At 39.6% G+C, this 17,817-nt stretch overlaps 1 protein-coding gene across 8 annotated transcripts in view; it reads left to right on the plus strand.

Moving 5' to 3' along the window:
* sptan1 (spectrin alpha, non-erythrocytic 1) overlaps positions 1-17,817 on the plus strand; it is a 101,319-nt gene that overhangs the window by 65,022 nt on the left and 18,480 nt on the right. For all 8 annotated transcript variants that reach the window (XM_048613744.1, XM_048613748.1, XM_048613747.1 and 5 more), the window contains 10 exons: positions 212-343; positions 1,821-1,958; positions 2,898-3,002; positions 4,547-4,755; positions 4,937-5,057; positions 7,063-7,184; positions 8,599-8,731; positions 10,095-10,193; positions 11,878-12,037; positions 14,823-14,899. In XM_048613744.1, the coding sequence (XP_048469701.1) occupies positions 212-343; positions 1,821-1,958; positions 2,898-3,002; positions 4,547-4,755; positions 4,937-5,057; positions 7,063-7,184; positions 8,599-8,731; positions 10,095-10,193; positions 11,878-12,037; positions 14,823-14,899 (1,296 nt within the window). The remainder of the gene's footprint in view (positions 1-211; positions 344-1,820; positions 1,959-2,897; positions 3,003-4,546; positions 4,756-4,936; positions 5,058-7,062; positions 7,185-8,598; positions 8,732-10,094; positions 10,194-11,877; positions 12,038-14,822; positions 14,900-17,817) is intronic.

Raw genomic sequence — 17,817 nt, forward strand, 5'->3', positions numbered from 1 at the left:
CTGTGTTGTAATTACAAAATGGGAGGACTGCACAGTTGCAAAAAAAGTTTTAGTTTTGATACTCATTGAGATCAAATGGCACCAGTTTAAAATTACTTTGAAGCTGTATGCTTTGGCACACTTAGTTACTGACATGTCATAGGCCTTGGAGAGACACTTTTGAATGTTGACTTTTCTTTTGTATACTGACTGTTATTTTACTCTTCTGCAGAGCAAACATCAGAAGCATCAGGCATTCGAAGCAGAGCTACATGCCAATGCTGACCGAATCCGTGGGGTGATTGACATGGGGAAATCACTGATTGATCGAGGGGCATGTGCTGGTAGTGAAGATGCTGTCCAGGTGACCACAAAAATTTATCTAGATGAAAGTGGATACACCAATTTGAAAATTTGTGATTAAAGCCAATTTTTTCCTTTTGTTTGTTTGTTTGTTCCTTTGCAATATTTATGCTGTTCCGTAATAGTTAACTACTACACCATAATTTATCTGTTTGTTCCATTTGTCCGGTGAGTGAGGGGATAAATAGGAGATCACCGTAATGGACCAAATCAAGAATACCAATGGTATTGTGCAATGGAGTCTTTGGGACCTCATCTATTATTCACCATAATTTATATGGCTCAAGATAGAACAGCAAAGAGTCTATATTAATAGTCTGGGATTATTTCGCGCCTTCCCTCCTTTCCGAAGTCTGCATAGTAGAAAACAGACTTTTAAGTAAAAAAACAAATCAGGATTACTCAACCTATTTGGTTTTTATCTTTAAATGGTGACCAGTTTGTCTTAGCTGTGAAATCCTGAACCAACTTTAAGGCAGTGAGCTTTTTAAATTCGTTCTTGGGTATATAGGCAATAAATATAGCTTTGCTAATCCCTAGTTACCCTGAGAAAATGGTGATAGATTGAGTCAGTTGGTAAGTCACTTCAGAAGGCACTTGTGAATCAGCTGCATTGGTATCAGACTGGAGTTACAAATAGATGTTGGTAAAACAGTTTGGGGCTTAAAACAGTTTGTTTTATTCTGTTTCTTTTTTAAGATAATGAATTCAAAACCTCAGGCTGCCCTGTTAGAATTTGAAGTCCAATTCTCTGGATTATTAATCCAAGCTGAAGTTCTAGTTAGGATCTTCACATGCTCACTTAGTCAACAATCATGAAGGTACTGTGCAATCCATTCACACATATGTAATGTGTGCTTGGCACTGCGATTTTAAAAAAAAAACGCACACTGTATTGAAAGAGGTTGTGCGAATCAAAAAATATTAAAGGCAGCATTCTTTCAGCTTACTAGTTCATATTACAATTCATGTTACTAATTCAGCAACATAACTATGTTGCTATATTCCTCCTGTAAGGGAAAATTGCTTTATTTGATGTGACCAGAAATGGAAAACAATTTGCTTGAGATATTCTGTTTAAACAAAGCATTTTAGTGCATAGCAGTCAGATTATAAGGGCTAATTTTCACTTTTGGTGGGGCTTAAAACTGGCAGTTATACACGCTTCCATTTTCATTCTCATTTGTAAAATGGAAAATGCGACAATTATGTATAAGAAATAACGTCAGCAACTGCCAGTTATCTGTGCATGCCCACAGTGAAGTCACCCCTGATTTTGATGGTAATTTTTGCAGCAGATTGGAGAAACGTTTATCTTTGTGCCTTTTTCGGCTATTTATCATAGTCTTAGTGAGCTAACAGAGCATGTAGACAACTAACAGCTTTCTCCTTGTGGCTTTAATGCACACTTCTTGAATTTTCATTTAACTAGCTTGATTTCCTTCTTGCTGACTTAGTGGATTTACTCTTGTTGATAGACTCGCTTAGGAACGCTGGCTGACCAATGGGAATATTTAGTGAAGAAATCAGCAGAAAAGAGTCAAAAGCTGAAAGAGGCCAATAAACAGCAAAATTTCAACACTGGTATCAAAGATTTTGACTTCTGGTTGTCGGAGGTAAGTAACTTTACCATATTATTCCTTTTTTTTTTAAAAGGAGCTAGATATTTCCCCATGGAACCTTTCCTTTGCGAGAATTGCCATCTTGTTACTATAATTGTCAGTAGCTGAATTCTGCTTGCAAAATATATTTGTATATGAATAAGATTGCAGATCTTCCCAGGAATGGGCAAATCAAGGCAAAAAATAATTTGCGGTAATATTCAATTGATCATTTTTATTAGTTGTCCCAGTATTTGAAGATGTCAGTAATACACAACTTTTAACACATCTTGCATTAAACCTGTGATGCCAAAGCATCTGCCTACCGCCCACAGTAACACATCATAAGTACAACTTGAGTCAATTTTAACATCTTAAGATACATGTGTCCATTTAAGAGAGAGAATGGAGTATTATAGGTTTCAGCTGTAATTTCTCCTTTGCCTTAAGTGTATTTCAGAAAATACGTAACTGCATTCATAATACTTAATAATTAAAAGTCCTCTTGCAACGCTAATAATTTTGCCACATATACACTGTGTACTGTTGAAAGTTTCTATATTTTGTATGGCAAGGTTATGTAAAGTTTTGTGGCGAGTCTTGGGAGCAGTAGAATGCTGAAGAGGAAAAACCCTGCACCCAAGTTTGAGAGTTGCAGTTACATTTAACATTGCCTGCAATTCTTGTTTGGCATTGAGTTGGAATCTGCTTTGAAAGTGTAACCTCAATGAATATGTCATTCCATTTTTCCTATTTCAAGGGAGTGCTTTATGCACCTGTGAACAGAATTAGGGTAGTTTTAATTGTGTTCCTAGTTGTTTAACTTGGCAATGCTTTTGAAAGCATCACTTCTTTTGGAACTTGTTTCAGTAAAAGCATTGTAGCAGACTTTTTGAGATCTTGTTTTGGTTTTTGATCATTCTTAGCACTAAATCAGATTGATTTATTTGCAAGGTGGAAGCTCTCCTGGCCTCTGAGGACTACGGGAAGGACCTTGCATCCGTGAATAATTTGCTGAAGAAGCACCAGCTCCTTGAAGCAGATATTAATGCTCATGAGGTAATGGGAAAGGGTTTGTTGTGAAGCTGTAATCGCAGGTGAGAGAAACTGGTGGTTGCTTCGTGGCCTGGCCTTGAGAGCAGAGCCACAGTAATTAAACCTCTTTAGTTGAGCACCACTTCTTTTTGGCCCTCTGTTATTATGGCAGGATACCATTTTTGTGCCCTGGAGGTGCATCATACCTTGTGATGAATGGAAAAGCTGTCATCATTGTCATTACATTGTCATCCATAAAGTTGAAACAAAATTATAAAATAATCCAGTCACTGGTGAAGGCATTCAGCACGTTTGTGTTTATGCAAGCTCTTTAAAAGAGCTGTTCATTCGATCCTATTCTATTGGTTTTAACTACAGCCCTGTAATTTCAGAAGATGTGCCTTCAATGGGTTATGTTGCTTATTACTATTCTCCCAACACAAGGTGGAAAGAATTGATAAAAGCTTCAAACCTTTGAAATTTTATGAGCTCTGTTAGACTCCTCAGTAAGCTTGTAAGGTACTGGAAAATCTCCTCACTCACATTCACAGAATGCTTCTCGGCTTGATGCTTGGTGATGTGCTATTCCTAAAAGATATGTGTGAAAACCTATGTTTAACAGAATGGAGAGGATTATTTAAATGATATCAAAAGGTGTAAAAGCAGAAATAGGCCAGTTGAGCCATCGTTTGCTCCGTAGATTCTTGGCTGATCTTGTAATCTTCAACTCCACTTTTTTCCTGTCTCTTCCCCCATAACTCTTGATTCCCTTCCTGATTTTAATCTGTCCAATTCTACCTTAAATACACTTAATGATATAGCTTTTAATCTTTTAGCCTTAATCTTGTAAAATTAATCTTAATTTTAGCTGTAATCTTTTAATCACAAATACTGCAGTTGAGTCATCCCTATACTATGTACACAATACTTTCCGTACCCAAATCTGTTCAAGCCTAGCCTGTAGAACCTGTCCTTGTACCTTGACAATTTTAGCTTCTAATATTCTGGTGAATCTGTATCCCCTCCGAGGCCAATATAACATTCCCAATAGGTTATAACTAGAAAGCCCTTTTGTAGTATAATGGTAGTGTCCCTATCCCTGGACTGGAATACCAGTCGCCTGCTCCAGAGGTGTTTAATAACATCTCTGAACAAGTTGATTAGAAAAAATAGGTTATAACTAGAGCTTTCTGTAGCATATCTACCATCCTGTGTTCCAGCCCCCACTGTTGGAATAGAGCATTGGTCATTAGTATAGTTCATTCACTTGCATTTTCTACTTTAAGTATTTAAGTTCATGATAGTGTGCTGATAGATGTTTGTTTTGGCCAAGATAACCCACACACACATAAAGTTCTGAGGGAGGATCACTGGATTTGAAATGTTAATTCTGCTTTCTCTTGAAGTACTGCCAGATCAGCTGAGTTTCTCCAGCAATTTCTGCTTTGTTTAAAGACTTACTTAATTGAGTCAAGAAGTGTAGCCCTCGTTCTGATCTGCTTTCTGTATTGTGGAAATACTTCATTGTGGTAGTTTTTCTAAATTGGTTCATTAATTGACTATTCCAGGACCGTTTGAAAGACTTGAACGGCCAGGCTGATAGTCTGATGTCCAGTGATGCCTTTGATACCACCCAGGTGAAGGATAAACGTAATGCAGTGAACAGCCGGTTTCAGAAAATTAAAGACATGGCTACTACTCGCCGTGCTAAACTGAATGATTCACATAGGCTTCACCAGTTCTTTCGTGATTTGGATGATGAGGAATCCTGGATAAAGTGAGTTGGGATAACATACAAATGTTTAGAAAAGTCTGTCTGTAAAAGTTGTGAAGTTGTGCGAAGTTGGTATTAATGGAACAGATAAAAATCTGGGATCCTAAGCTAGCTAGCTGCGATCCAGTGATGTCCAATTTTGTGTGAAACTGATGTAGGAACAATGTATTTTCTATTTGAATAGAGAGAAAAAATTGCTTGTGAGTTCTGAAGATTATGGTCGGGATTTGACTGGAGTACAGAACTTGAGGAAGAAGCACAAGCGTCTGGAAGCCGAGCTGGCTGCACATGACCCAGCTATCCAGGTTTGAGATCCCTGATATTCTTGCATGTATTTTTAAAACCTTTTGATCCTGGTTTCGTAATATGCAACGTGTTAGAAAGTAGTATAAGTACTAAGCCACAGATTGGGGAATGGATTCAGATCACAAATGACCATCTATCGAGTTCCTCACTTAGTCCAAGTAAACAGTAGGCTATGCTTAGGTTTCTTAACGTAGGGAGTAATTTTGGCCATTATCATTCTGACCACTGTTGGCTGCCTGCCACGAATAGAATGTGGGAATCGAGGACCACTTCTGCTCTCTGATTTTGATTTCAGCAAAGCTTATGAGTGGTGATGAACCTCTTGATATGGCAAATTTTAAAAAGTTTGATTCTCATTTGAGATGGTAAAACTGAGAATAAAAGTAAAGTAGTTTCTTAAAAGATGCTGGCAGATGCCTCGCTTTTATGTGGCAAACAGGCAAAGTGCACAGTCTCAGGATATATGTGGTGCATTTGGATTTTCAGAAGGCTTTTGATAAAGTCCCCCATAAGAGGTTAGTGGGCAAAATTAAAGTACATTGGAAAGGGAGTAAATATATTGGCATGGATAAGAAATTGATTGGCAGACAAGAAACTGGGAGAAGAAATGGGTCCTGACATTGTAGAGCAGTGCAAGGATCAGTGCTTGGACCCTAGCCATTCATGATTATATATAAATTACCAGGATGAAGAAACCAATGCAACATCTCCAAGTTTGCTGATGAGATAAAGCTGGATGAGATTGAGAGTTATGAGGAAGATGCAAGGAGGCTTCAAGGTGATTAGACCAGTTGAGTGAGCGAGCAGACAATCTGCAGATGCAGTGCAACGTGGCTAAATATGAAGTCACACACAGTTGTGCAAAAACAGGATTGTTTAACTGGTAATATATTACCGAAGTGTGGATGTACTAAGGAATCTAGGTGACCTTGTATAACAGTCAATAAATGTAGACTGCAGATACAACAAGCAATTGTGAAAGCAAATGGTATATTAGCCTTTATCGTGTGAGAATGAGAGTTCAGAAGCAGGATGTGTTACTGCAGTTATACAAGCCTTGGTGAGATCACATCTGGAATATTGTGTGCAGTTTTGGTCTCCCCACTTAAAGGTTATACTTGCCATAGAGTGAGTACAATGGTTGTTCAGTAGACTGACACTGGGGAAGGCGAGATTGGTCTGACTGGGGTTGTATTCACTTGCGTTTAGGACAATGAGAAAGGACCTGATTGAAATAATAAAATCTGAAAATGGCTGAATAGACTAAATGCAAGGAGAATGTTTTCCCTGGTTGGGCAATCTAGGACCAGAGAACACAGTCTCAGGATATGGAGTAGACCATTTTAGGACTGACGTGAGAAAAAAAGTCTTCATTTAAAGGATAGTGAGCCTGTAGAATTCTCTAGTAGAAGCCAGTGGAAGCTAAATTACTGATTATATTTGAGAAGGATAAATTTTAGATTTAAAGGCATCAAGGAGTAGGAGGAGAAAGTGGAAATAGGGCATTGCAATAGAGGATCAACTGTGATCATATTGTATTAAGGAGCAATCTCAAAGGGTTGAATGGCCTACTCCTGTTCCTAGTTGGCATGTTTCTATGTCAAAGCAGGCAACATGGCAAAGAAGACATTTAAAGAATATTCGTTAAAAATCATTAATTTTTGTAATGTTAAACTTCTATCATGTTTTTGTTTAACATTTCCTGGACAAAACATTCCTTCAACCCACATAACTTGATGCTGTAGTCCATACCTAGTCTTAGGATTAGCAATAGTTTCTGTTTTGTTTGTTTGTTTCTTTTTTTGAGCAAGTCATTGCAGGGGGAATCCATCTTAATTAATATTTTGTTCTTCGGGTGTAACTCAGTGAGTGAGTTGTGTCTCAAGTAGCCAATTAAAATTTGAATGCACAGGCAGTCTAAGCCTTACAATTTATCTCTAGTTCGAGTTAATTTCTCCCTAATTTAAAGGAGATGCTCATGATTTGATGATTCTTTTATGACAGTCTGTATTGGAGACCGGAAAGAAGCTGTCCGATGATAATACCATCGGCAAAGAGGAAATTCAGCAGCGATTGTCTCAGTTTGTGGCACATTGGAAGGAACTGAAGGAACTTGCTGCTACTCGGTAAATCCAGCTTATCTGGTAGTTTTAACAAATTCTAATGTTGGGTAAGAAAAATAATAAGTTCTGCAAGCACACAGGTCAGTCAGCATCTGTGGGTGGAGCTGATGATTCATTGTTTCAGGCAAAGCCCTTCATCAGAAAAAGAAGGAAATTACATTTATAGAGATAACCAGATGTAGAGCTGGATGAACACAGCAGGCCAAGCAGCATCAGAGGAGCAGGAAAGCTGATGTTTCGGGCCTACACCCAGACATTTTTCTGAAGAAGGGTCTAGGCCCGAAACATCAGCTTTCCTGCTCCTCTGATGCTGCTTGGCCTGCTGTGTTCGTCCAGCTCTACACCTTGTTATCTCAGATTCTCCAGCATCTGCAGTTCCTACTATCTCAATTACATTTATAAGAGTCCCTTTTTAACAACCTCAAATGCCCCAAAGTGCTTTGCAGCCAATTGGCTAATGTAATCATTTGTTGCAAAGTAGGAAATTGGAACGAAGAATGAGCACGCACTTTACTAGGATTAATGGAAGAAACAGCCAATTAGATAGTCCATACTCGGGTTAATTGAATTACTTCTAACTTAGAAAAAAGTGGGAAATTATTAGATGTATAAGATTACTGGGACCATAAAAAGAAACATAGAAGCAAAACAAAACTCTACAAAATTAGCAGCTCCCTTTTAAGGACTGCTGATTAGGACTGATGTGCACTGTGCACGCTTCATATGTTTCCCTTTGACAACCATAGGACCTTTTATATACATAGTTAAACAGCCTCCACCATAGGCAGCCATATAAAGTCACTGCAAAGTGTTTGGGGTTGACCAGGCAAGTAGTTGTAAAAGGTCCACACTCCTTCACCCACATCATGCACCTCAACTCCTGATTTTTAACTGGGGTAGTTAGAGCCACCTCAAGGTCTGCAGTCATTGTTCGATCACGGTAACCTCATGCACAGCGTTCTTCTGAAAGATTGATGGGACTTGGATTTCTGTAGCACCCTTTGCAAACTGTTGGAAAGTTAGAAACATGGCACTTTGCACAAACTCCCCTAAAGCAAAAAGATTATGACTAGATCAAGTGTTTGATATTGATTCAGAGCATTGAGTGTTCGTGGTTGGTTAGCATTTTATTCTTGCATGGGATGTGGGTGCCCTTGGCAAGGATAGCATATGTTGCCCATCCCTAATTGCCCTGAACTGTTTGGCTGTCTAGGCCATTTCGGAGGGCAGTTAAGAGTTAACTACAATGCAGTGAGTCTGAAGTCGGCCAGGTCAGGTAGGAATGGCAGATTTCCTTTCCCAAATGATGTTCATGAACCAGGTTGTTTTTAGTTACATGGTTGCTGTTAGACCAGCTGACCATTGTTCTACCTCCTAATAGCAATTACTAGATATGTTAATTTGCCCTACATTGCAGAGGACAACGTTTGGAAGAATCCTTGGAGTATCAGCAGTTTGTGGCAAATGTTGAAGAAGAGGAAGCCTGGATCAATGAAAAACTGAATTTGGTGGCAAGTGAGGATTATGGAGACACGCTTGCTGCAGTACAGGTCAGTGTCGTAGGTTTGTAAATTATGCTGATGGGAAATACGGCAAACAGCATATTAAATTCCTCAGCCACTGAACATGTAATTTAGATGTAAAGCTTTTGTTTCAGGGAGGCAGTCTTGATGCTGAATCTGGCAAGTTTACTTGCTGCTGACTACGTGAGATCTGTTCTGGCAGCACTAGAGTAGTCCAATATCATAGTCATTAGTTACATTAACTAGTTAACTGATATGATGGTGATGCACGTACATCTTGGGGATTCCCAGATTAGCAGATGATGAATTTTAAAACCTGTATGTCCTTGGCTTCCTTTTTTCCGTTTTTCATCTGCAATATTATAAATAAGAAAGTGTGCCTGTCTGTCTGTCTCTCCTCTCCTCTTCTGTATCATTGTCTCTTTGCCTGCATTCTCTGTCTGTCTGTTAAATGGGAATAGGTAGAATTTAATCATGTTGTGTCTCTAGGTTTAATTTGACTCTGAGATGGTGTGAATAATTGTTGTTATTGGATCAGTAACCCATCATACACTTTTTTTTCCACTGAAATCAAAACTACCCACCTCTGTTTATCCAGTTGAATATGTTTCATAGTGTGGCTTGTGATTTATTCTTTTAAGATAATTAATAATATGTACAAAAGTATGTGAAGTAAAGCCAATGTTTGTCGTAAAGAGTCACAGAGCTGTACAGCGTGGAAACATACCCTTTTTGGTCCAACTCATCCATGCTGACCAGATATCCTAAATGAATCTAGTCCTATTTGCCAGCACTTGGCCCATATCCCTCCTAAACCTTTCCTATTCATACACCCATCTAGATGCCTTTTAAATGTAATCATATCAGCCTCCACCACTTCCTCTGCCAACTCATTCCATGTACGCACTACCCTCTGTGTGGAAAAAGTTGGCCCTTAAGTCCCTATTTAAATCTTGGCCCTCTCACCTTTTAAAAGTATGCTGTCTATTTTTGGACTCCTTCCCCGCTCTCACCGCCTCTGCCCCCCCATCCCACCCCCTGGCAAAAAGACCTTGTCAATTCACCCGCCTCTGCATGATTTTACAAATCTTTATAAGGTCACTCCTCAGCCTCTGACGTTCCGGTGGGGGAGGTTAAGCCCCAGCTGACTCAGCCTCCCCCTATAGCATAACCCCTCCTCTATCCTGGCAACATCCTTGTAAATCTTTTCTGAACCCCTTCGAGTTTCACAACATCCTTTAGCAGGGAGACTAGAATTGCACACAGTATTCCAAAAGTGGCCTAACCAATGTCCTGTACAACTGCAACATGACCTCTCAACTGCATTGACCAATAAAGGCAAGTTTGTCTTTGAAATGAGCTGAAGCAGGTCTCATTTTACTTTCTGCAGGGGTTGTTGAAAAAGCATGAAGCATTTGAAACTGATTTCACAGTTCACCGCGATCGCGTGCATGATGTTTGTGCTAATGGAGAGGAATTGATAAAGAAGGTGAGGATTATTTAAAATTTGTTTTATGTTCTTGATGTTATTTTTAGTGGTCACCCAAAGTGCTATAATGCAACAATTAATGTTTTTGTTTTTGAGTTTCTAACTATTTCTCCCTGAGGATTTTCCTCTTTTTTTTTTTACCTGGTTAAAGGTTGGCTGAAACCTAACTTTCCGCACTGAAAGCAAGTTGAGCCCACAACCTTTTTAATTACATAAAAACACTTTTTCTACTTGTTCAAGATGATGATAATATTGCAGCTGAGTCATGAGCTGACTAGACTGTTGAATATGATTTGACTGAATTGCATGGTCACTAATGTTCTGGCCTTATGCCTAAATACAATGTGTTGCTTAGCAACAACAGCACTCACCCTTTTGTTATAAATGTTCAAAACATCCTAATAATACTGAGAATGTAATGGTGGGCACTAGACTCTCTCATTACTGTGTAGAACTTGTTTTTCACTACTAATAAAATTCCAGTTTACAAACTTGAATCTTTTGTCGTGTTTCCCCAGTTATTTACTAAGCTTTCCAGTCAAGAACTGAACAACAAGATCAAGAATGTCTTGGGTTTGATTTCCAGTCTCTGCAGAATTTCTGATTTTAGGCAGAGTAGCAGTAACAAACTTGCCTATGCAGCAATCGGTGAAGCCACAATAACAGCAGTAATTCAAAAAGAAAACCTCCTGCCATTTTCAGGACATAACTGTGGTCTTGCTGGAATCATCCACATGTCATTATGACGTTTTAAAAGGAATTGGGACAGCACATTTTATTCTCTCGCTCTCGCTCTCGCTCTCGCTCTCTCCCCCCCCCCCCCGCAACTGTGACCCAACATCAAGACTCCCCAGCAAGACTATGGGGCAACAGCAGCAGACTTGATGTTGGGAGATGGGGAGCCAGAAATGTGCGTTGACACTGGTCTAAGATAAGGTCAGCTGTGCAGCCCTCCATCCTTAAATAGATATTGTGACCCTCCTGTTTTCCAGTTCTAACACATGGTTCCTTCACTGGGCTCGCAGAAAGTAAGTGTTATGTGTGCAATTGTCTACCAGCAAGTGTTGGTAGCAGAGAGAGGGGAGGAGCCTAGCAGGAAGAAAACGTTGTTATAAACTTTTAAGTGGGTACCAGTCACACTCTGATAAAATTCCACTACAATACCCAAGTATTATAAGCCTTGACTGGGTGTATTGGCAGGTGACAGTAATAGAGACAATGGAGCCAAATTGTCTTTGCGTAGCATGGGTCCACTTCCGGCAGTGGAATAGCAGTTAGGAGTGGGAATCCTGTGCGCCTTGACCATGGTGCTTCAAATGCATGAGGCTATTTGTAGTCAGAGAATGAACCTGGGATTAACTGAACTATTTAATAATTACTTTCAATGCAAGCATTCTTTGTCATTTTCCAATTCCGTCTCCCCTCCTCCCTCCTCCCCAATGTTGCATTACATACCCGTCAATCCAGGACTGATTTGGATTCTTTGCAAACTGTGATCGTGGTTCCAAATGCTTCCCTTCTCTCTTTCAATAAATGTTAACAAGTCATTAATTAGAGATTTTTTGCCTATATGTTAGAATTGTCACCACTTCACTTCTGAAATTGCTTATAGTCGTTGACCAGGTTTATAAGCTATAATATTATGTACTGAAAAAACAATAAACTGTTTGATTATCGCTTGCAGGATAATCACTATGTGGAAAATATTGCTGCAAAGATGAAGGGATTGCAAGCGAAAGTGACAGAATTGGAGAAGGCGGCTGCACAGAGGAAGGCGAAGTTGGATGAGAACTCTGCATTCTTGCAGTTTAACTGGAAGGCCGATGTAGTTGAGTCATGGATTGGTATGTTTCTGTGTGTTAGTGAGCAGACCGTCAAAAGTCAACTATTATGGTTGAGATATTTGATAAAATCACCCAAAAGACATATGAAAAATAAGTATAACTTTAATTCTGTCAGTAAATTGCTGGGAACTGTACTGACTCAGACAATGCTTAACTATTCGTGCTATATAGTTTTGGTTTTGGATTTTTTTAAACTGTGGTAAAGACGTTTATGTAAATGCAAGTTGTGTTATTCGTATCATGAAATTACAAGTAGAGCCTCTAAATATTCTCTAATCCTCTATAAATGTATTTAATTTCAAGAGGATTAACTTGCATCTGTATAATTTATTTGACATTCTCGAGTCATCCCAAAATTTTTTGTTTTTATTCATTCACGGGATGAGGGCATCGCTGACCAGACAGCATTTATTGCCCATCCCTAATTGCCCAGAGGGCAGTTTAGAGTCAACCACATTGCTGCAGGTCTGGAGTCACATGTAGGCCAGACCAGGTAAGGATGACCGTTTCCTTCCCTAAAGGAGATTAGTGAACCAGATGGGTTTTTACGACAATCGACAATGGATTCACAGTCATCATTAGATTCTCAATTCCAGATATTTTATTGAATTCAAATTTCACCATCTGCCCTGATGGGCCCCCAGTACATTATCTGGTTCTCTGGATTAACAGTCCAGCAATAATACCACTAGGCCATTGCCTCCCTATGCTTTATCATTGTTATATAGGCAAATGTGATAGTCAGTGCTTTATGAAAGACGGCATAAGTGGTCAGATAATCTATTATTTTCGTTGTTGAATGAGAGAGATGTTTTATCCAGCTCCTTACCAATTTTCAACAGTAAGAGAACAATTCTTTTTACATCAAGTTAATGCTTGTAGTTTGTGGTTAGGCAAAGATGTCAAGAGTTATAGAACCAAGATGGGTAAATAGGTAGAAGCCATGATCTTATTGACTGATGGAAAGGGCCAACTGCCTGATGTGGGCCTTCAACCCACAATTTTGACTCAAGTGATCATTCCACAAACTGGACTACACTGTCAAAAATGTAAAATCCTTGTTGTTAAACTTGAAGGCACAGAAAAGATTTACAAGTATGAGAGGGTGCTAGTGCAGCAAAGAATGTTGCCAGGACTGGAGCGTTAAGCTATATGGAGAAGCTGAATAGGCTAGGCATTTTTTCCATGGAGCGTCAGAGGTTTCTAAAATCATGAGGGGCATGGATAGGGTGAGTAGCAGCCAAGCAGTAGGATGAAGGAGTCCAAAACTAGAGGGCATAGATTTAAGGTTCCTTTAAAATGTTTCCTTCTCACCTAGGGGGTAAGATTTTCATGCAGAGGGTGGTGCGTGTATGGAACGAGCTGCCAGAGGAAGCGGTAAAAGCTGGTACAGTTGCAACATTTAAAAGGCATCTAATGGGTCTGTCAGTAGGAAGAGTTTAGAGGAATATGTGCCAAATGCTGGCAAGTGAGACTAGATAGGATTTGGGCTGTCCAGTCAGTATGGACAAGTTGGACTGAAGAGTCTGTTTCCGTGCTGTGTGACTCTTTGAATTTCTCTTTTACTCTTCTGAGAAAGCATCTAACCACTGGGTGGACTCTCCACCCAGCAGCTTACATCAGAAACTTGAGTGCGGTGAATTAGGAATGCTCTCCTACTATTTGCCCTGCAATAAAAATAAACACTTTATCATTGACATTTGTGATGCTGATCTCTTATTTACAACAGTTGATAAAATAGCAATTAGTATTTGTGATTTTAGTGGTTTTAATTGAAAGGTTTATGGTATCTACTCGGACAAACTTGCAGTTTATGTGCTACCTCGGTTAGCCCATTTTCCCAGTGCAACCTGAAGTCCGTGATCAAAGGTCTACTATGATCACAGTAATTTGCATAGAATCTGAAACTTTCATTTGGAGGGCCAAAACACCATTTGGAATCAGGTTAAAATTGCAGCAAAGATTATATGAACTTGAACCCATAAATATGACAGGGATTCTATGACTATAAAGAAACTGTCTTTTAACAAATTTATATTTCCAAAGGGCAGAAAGAGGCTATTCGGTCCTTTTTTGAGTATGCACCGACCCTCTGAAGAACAACCCACCCAGACCCATTCCCCATAACCCGCAATTGCCATGACTAATCCACCTAGCCTGCACATCCTTCAATACGATAGGGCAGTATAACCCAGTCTACCTAACCTACACATCTTTGGGCTATGGGTGGAAACCAGAGCACCCAGAGGAAACCCATGCCGACATGTATTCCTCTTGGGGTTTTTTTTTTTTTTTTTTTTTTTTTGCTGGTGTTTGGCCCTTTTTGCTAGAATATGTTTTCTTTTAATAGTCATATCCAAAATACTCAAGTCGTCATTTCTCATATTGAAGACTGGAAAGACCATAAAAGCTATGGGAGCATTTTGCTCCATCCTATATTTGCCCTACATTCAGAATTCCAACAGGGTGGGAGTGATCAGGGAGTTGGACCCCTTAGATATTTCTCCTTCCCCAGGCTGTGACAGGTGGTTCTCCTTCATCCTCTAAGGAATGAACCTGTGACTTGGTTAACCAGTGTGGCTCACTGGGCAGGTGAGCTTTAAGAATTTCTTAAAGGTTAGGAGTCTTGGGGAGAGAATTCCAGAGTTTAGGGCCAAAACAGCCAAAGTCATAGCCACTAGTGTTGAGGTGACAAAAAGTTGGAATACTGTGAGTGCTTGATGATTGGAAATGAATTACAGGTCTTCAATCTTGAATGTGATTGTAAGTTTCTCTGTCCTTTCAGGTGAGAAAGAGAACAGTTTGAAGACAGATGATTATGGGCGTGATCTCTCCTCTGTACAAACATTGCTGACAAAACAGGTAATCAGTTTCTTGTGCTGAAGTTATTTTCATTAAGATAGAACAGACAACTTGATCGAACAAAAGTTCTCCTTCTCTCTGTTTTAAGACAGAGATCTCGGTTCTTAAAACTCTCTCTCCCCTGGCTGTAGTGTTTCCCACCAGAGGAGGCATCCTTTCAGCATCCACCCTATCAAGTCCCTTCAGGATCTTGTATGTTTCAGTAAGATCATCTGAACATATGCAGATTGGCATAGGTTGCATTAAATTGGAGAAATGAATACATGGCCTGAAGACTAGTGTGGTAGAAGTGGGTTCCAGTTTGTGGACCTCTGGCAGCATCACTGGGGAAAATGGGATTTGTACTATTGGGATAGTCTCCTGTTGAACTAGGCTCAAGCTGGTTTTCTTGTAAACTGAATTAGGCAGGGTTTTGAACTAAATAATGGGGACAAAGGATCAAATTTGGGAAGGTGTGATAAATCAGTAGAGATGAGGCAAAAGTGATGGGTGAAATGAGAAACAGACCATGACAGAAATAGATAAATTCAATAGGTGGATCTTGTCAGAAAAGCACAGCAATAATTATGGAAGATTTTAATCCACATAGCGACTGGAAAAATCAAATTGGCAAACGTGGTTTAGAAAATGAGTTCGTCAAATAAATTTTTTTTTTTTTTTGGAACATGTCTGGAAACCAGAAAATGGGCTACACTAGACCTGGTATTGCTCAACGTGATAGGATCAGTTCATTTCCTCATGGTTAAGGTGTCTTTAAATTGCAGTTTGAGGGAGAGTGGAGTGGGTCAGAGACTTTAAATAAGGGCACGAAAGCAGAGTTACCTAGCTTGTATTGGAAATTAGCTTCAAGGAAAGGTCAATAAGATGCAGTGGCAGACATTCCAGGATTTATTTTCAGAATGCACATAATAATAGATTCAGTTCTGGAAAAGCCCAGAGCAGGACTGTGGCAGTGGAAAGGAAAGTTGGACTCTCTTAAATTATTATTTTTTTTCTTATCTTGTTCTAAGTCGGTGCAAATGGTGCCATGTATGACAGCGAAGGTACACACTTTTCACTCTATTTTTACACTGAACTCACGTGACAATAAATGATACAATTCAGAGCAAGAAATCCCCAAACAAGTAATAGGATAAATTACAGTATCAGAAGATAGTCATAAATGTAAAAGCACATACTATGAATTTCTATAAATATTTTATGAATGACCACTTAGCAAAGTGAGGGTTCATCCTATAGAAAGTAAGCCAAGAGAATTAATAATGGGAAATAGAGGTGGCAGATCAATTGAACGGGTACTTTATATCAGTTCTCACTGCAGAAGGTACAAGAAATTTCCCAGAAGTGGTGATTTAATCAGGAAACGAAAAGATGGGAAGAAAGAGAGTGGGGTTAAAACTGTTCCTCAGGCTGGCAGCCGGTGACAAGTGGTGTTCCACAAGCATCAGTGTCGGGACCAAAACTTGTCACTTTATACGTTAATGATCTAGATCAAGGAACTGTGGGCATTCTGGCTAAGTTTGCAGACGATACAAAGATAAGTGGAGGGACAGGTAGTATTGAGGAGGTGGGGAGGCTGCAGAAGGATTTGGACAGGTTAGGAGAGTGGGCAAATGGAGTACAATGTGGGAAAGTGTGTGGTCATGCACTTCGGTAAGAAGAATAGAGGTACGGACTATTTTCTAAATGGGGAGAAAATTCGGAAGTCTGAAGTGCAAAGAGACTTGGGAGTTCTAGTCCAAGATTCTCTGAAGGTAAACTTGCAGGTTGAGTCAGTAGTTAGGAATGCAAATGCAACTTTGGCATTTATTTTGAGAGAACTTGAATATAAAAGCAGGGATGTACTTCTGAGGCTCTATAAGGCTCTGGTCAGGCCACATTTGGAGTACTCTGTGCAGTTTTGGGCCCCATATCTTAGGAACCCCTGGAGTGGGTTCAGAGGAGGTTCACAAGAATGGTACCAGGAATGAAAAGCTTAACATATGAGGAACGTTTGAGCACTCTGGGCCTATATTCGGTGGAGTTTAGGAAGGATGAGGGAGGATCTAATTGAAACTTACAGAATACTGAATGACCTGGAGAGAGTGGATGTTGGGAAGATGTTTCCATAGGCAGGAGAGACTAAGACCTGAGGGCACAGCCTTAGAGTAAAGGGAAGACCTTTTAGAACAGAGATAAGGAGAAACTTTAGAGGGTGGTGACTCTATGGAATTCACTGCCCCAGAAGGCTGTGGAGGCCAGGTCATTGAGTATATTTAAGACTGAGATAGGTTCTTGATTATTAAGGGGATGAAGGGTTACAGGGAGAATGGGGTTGAGAAACTAAACAGCTGTGATTGGGTCTGCTCTGCCATTCAATGGGCTGAATGGCCTAATTTCTGCTCCTGTGTCTTATGGCCTTAACTTGGAAAATCATAATCATTAGAGAATTAGTACTCAGTAGATTGTTAGAGCGGTAAACTGGCAGATGTCTGGGAATTGATGGATTTTAGTCTAGGGTGTTAAAAGAAGTGGTATGTAATATATTGATGCATTGGATTTTTTTTCCCCAAAATCCCTAGATTTAAGGAAGCTTCCATTTGGACAGGAGGATAGCAAATAAATTAGCTCTATTGTCACAGACCAAATGAGTACAGTGAAAAGTTTATACTGCACTTTTGTTTCTAGAAGGCATTTTATCAAGTGCTATATCAAAGGTTATTGTAGAAACTGATTAGCTTATGGTATTGGAGATAGCATATTTGCATACATAGAAAATTGGCTGGCAAACAGGAAGCAAAGTGGACATAAATGGCCTTTCTCATGCTGGCAAGTGATCTGAGTGGTGTGCCGAGACCTCAACTGTTCATAGATTGTATAAATGACTTTGACTTGGATGAAGGGGCAGAAGGTATGGTTGCTAAATTTGCTGATGACAC

This window comes from Rhincodon typus, chromosome 28, assembly GCF_021869965.1.
Source record: "Rhincodon typus isolate 14 chromosome 28, sRhiTyp1.1, whole genome shotgun sequence".
NCBI lineage: Eukaryota > Metazoa > Chordata > Chondrichthyes > Orectolobiformes > Rhincodontidae > Rhincodon > Rhincodon typus.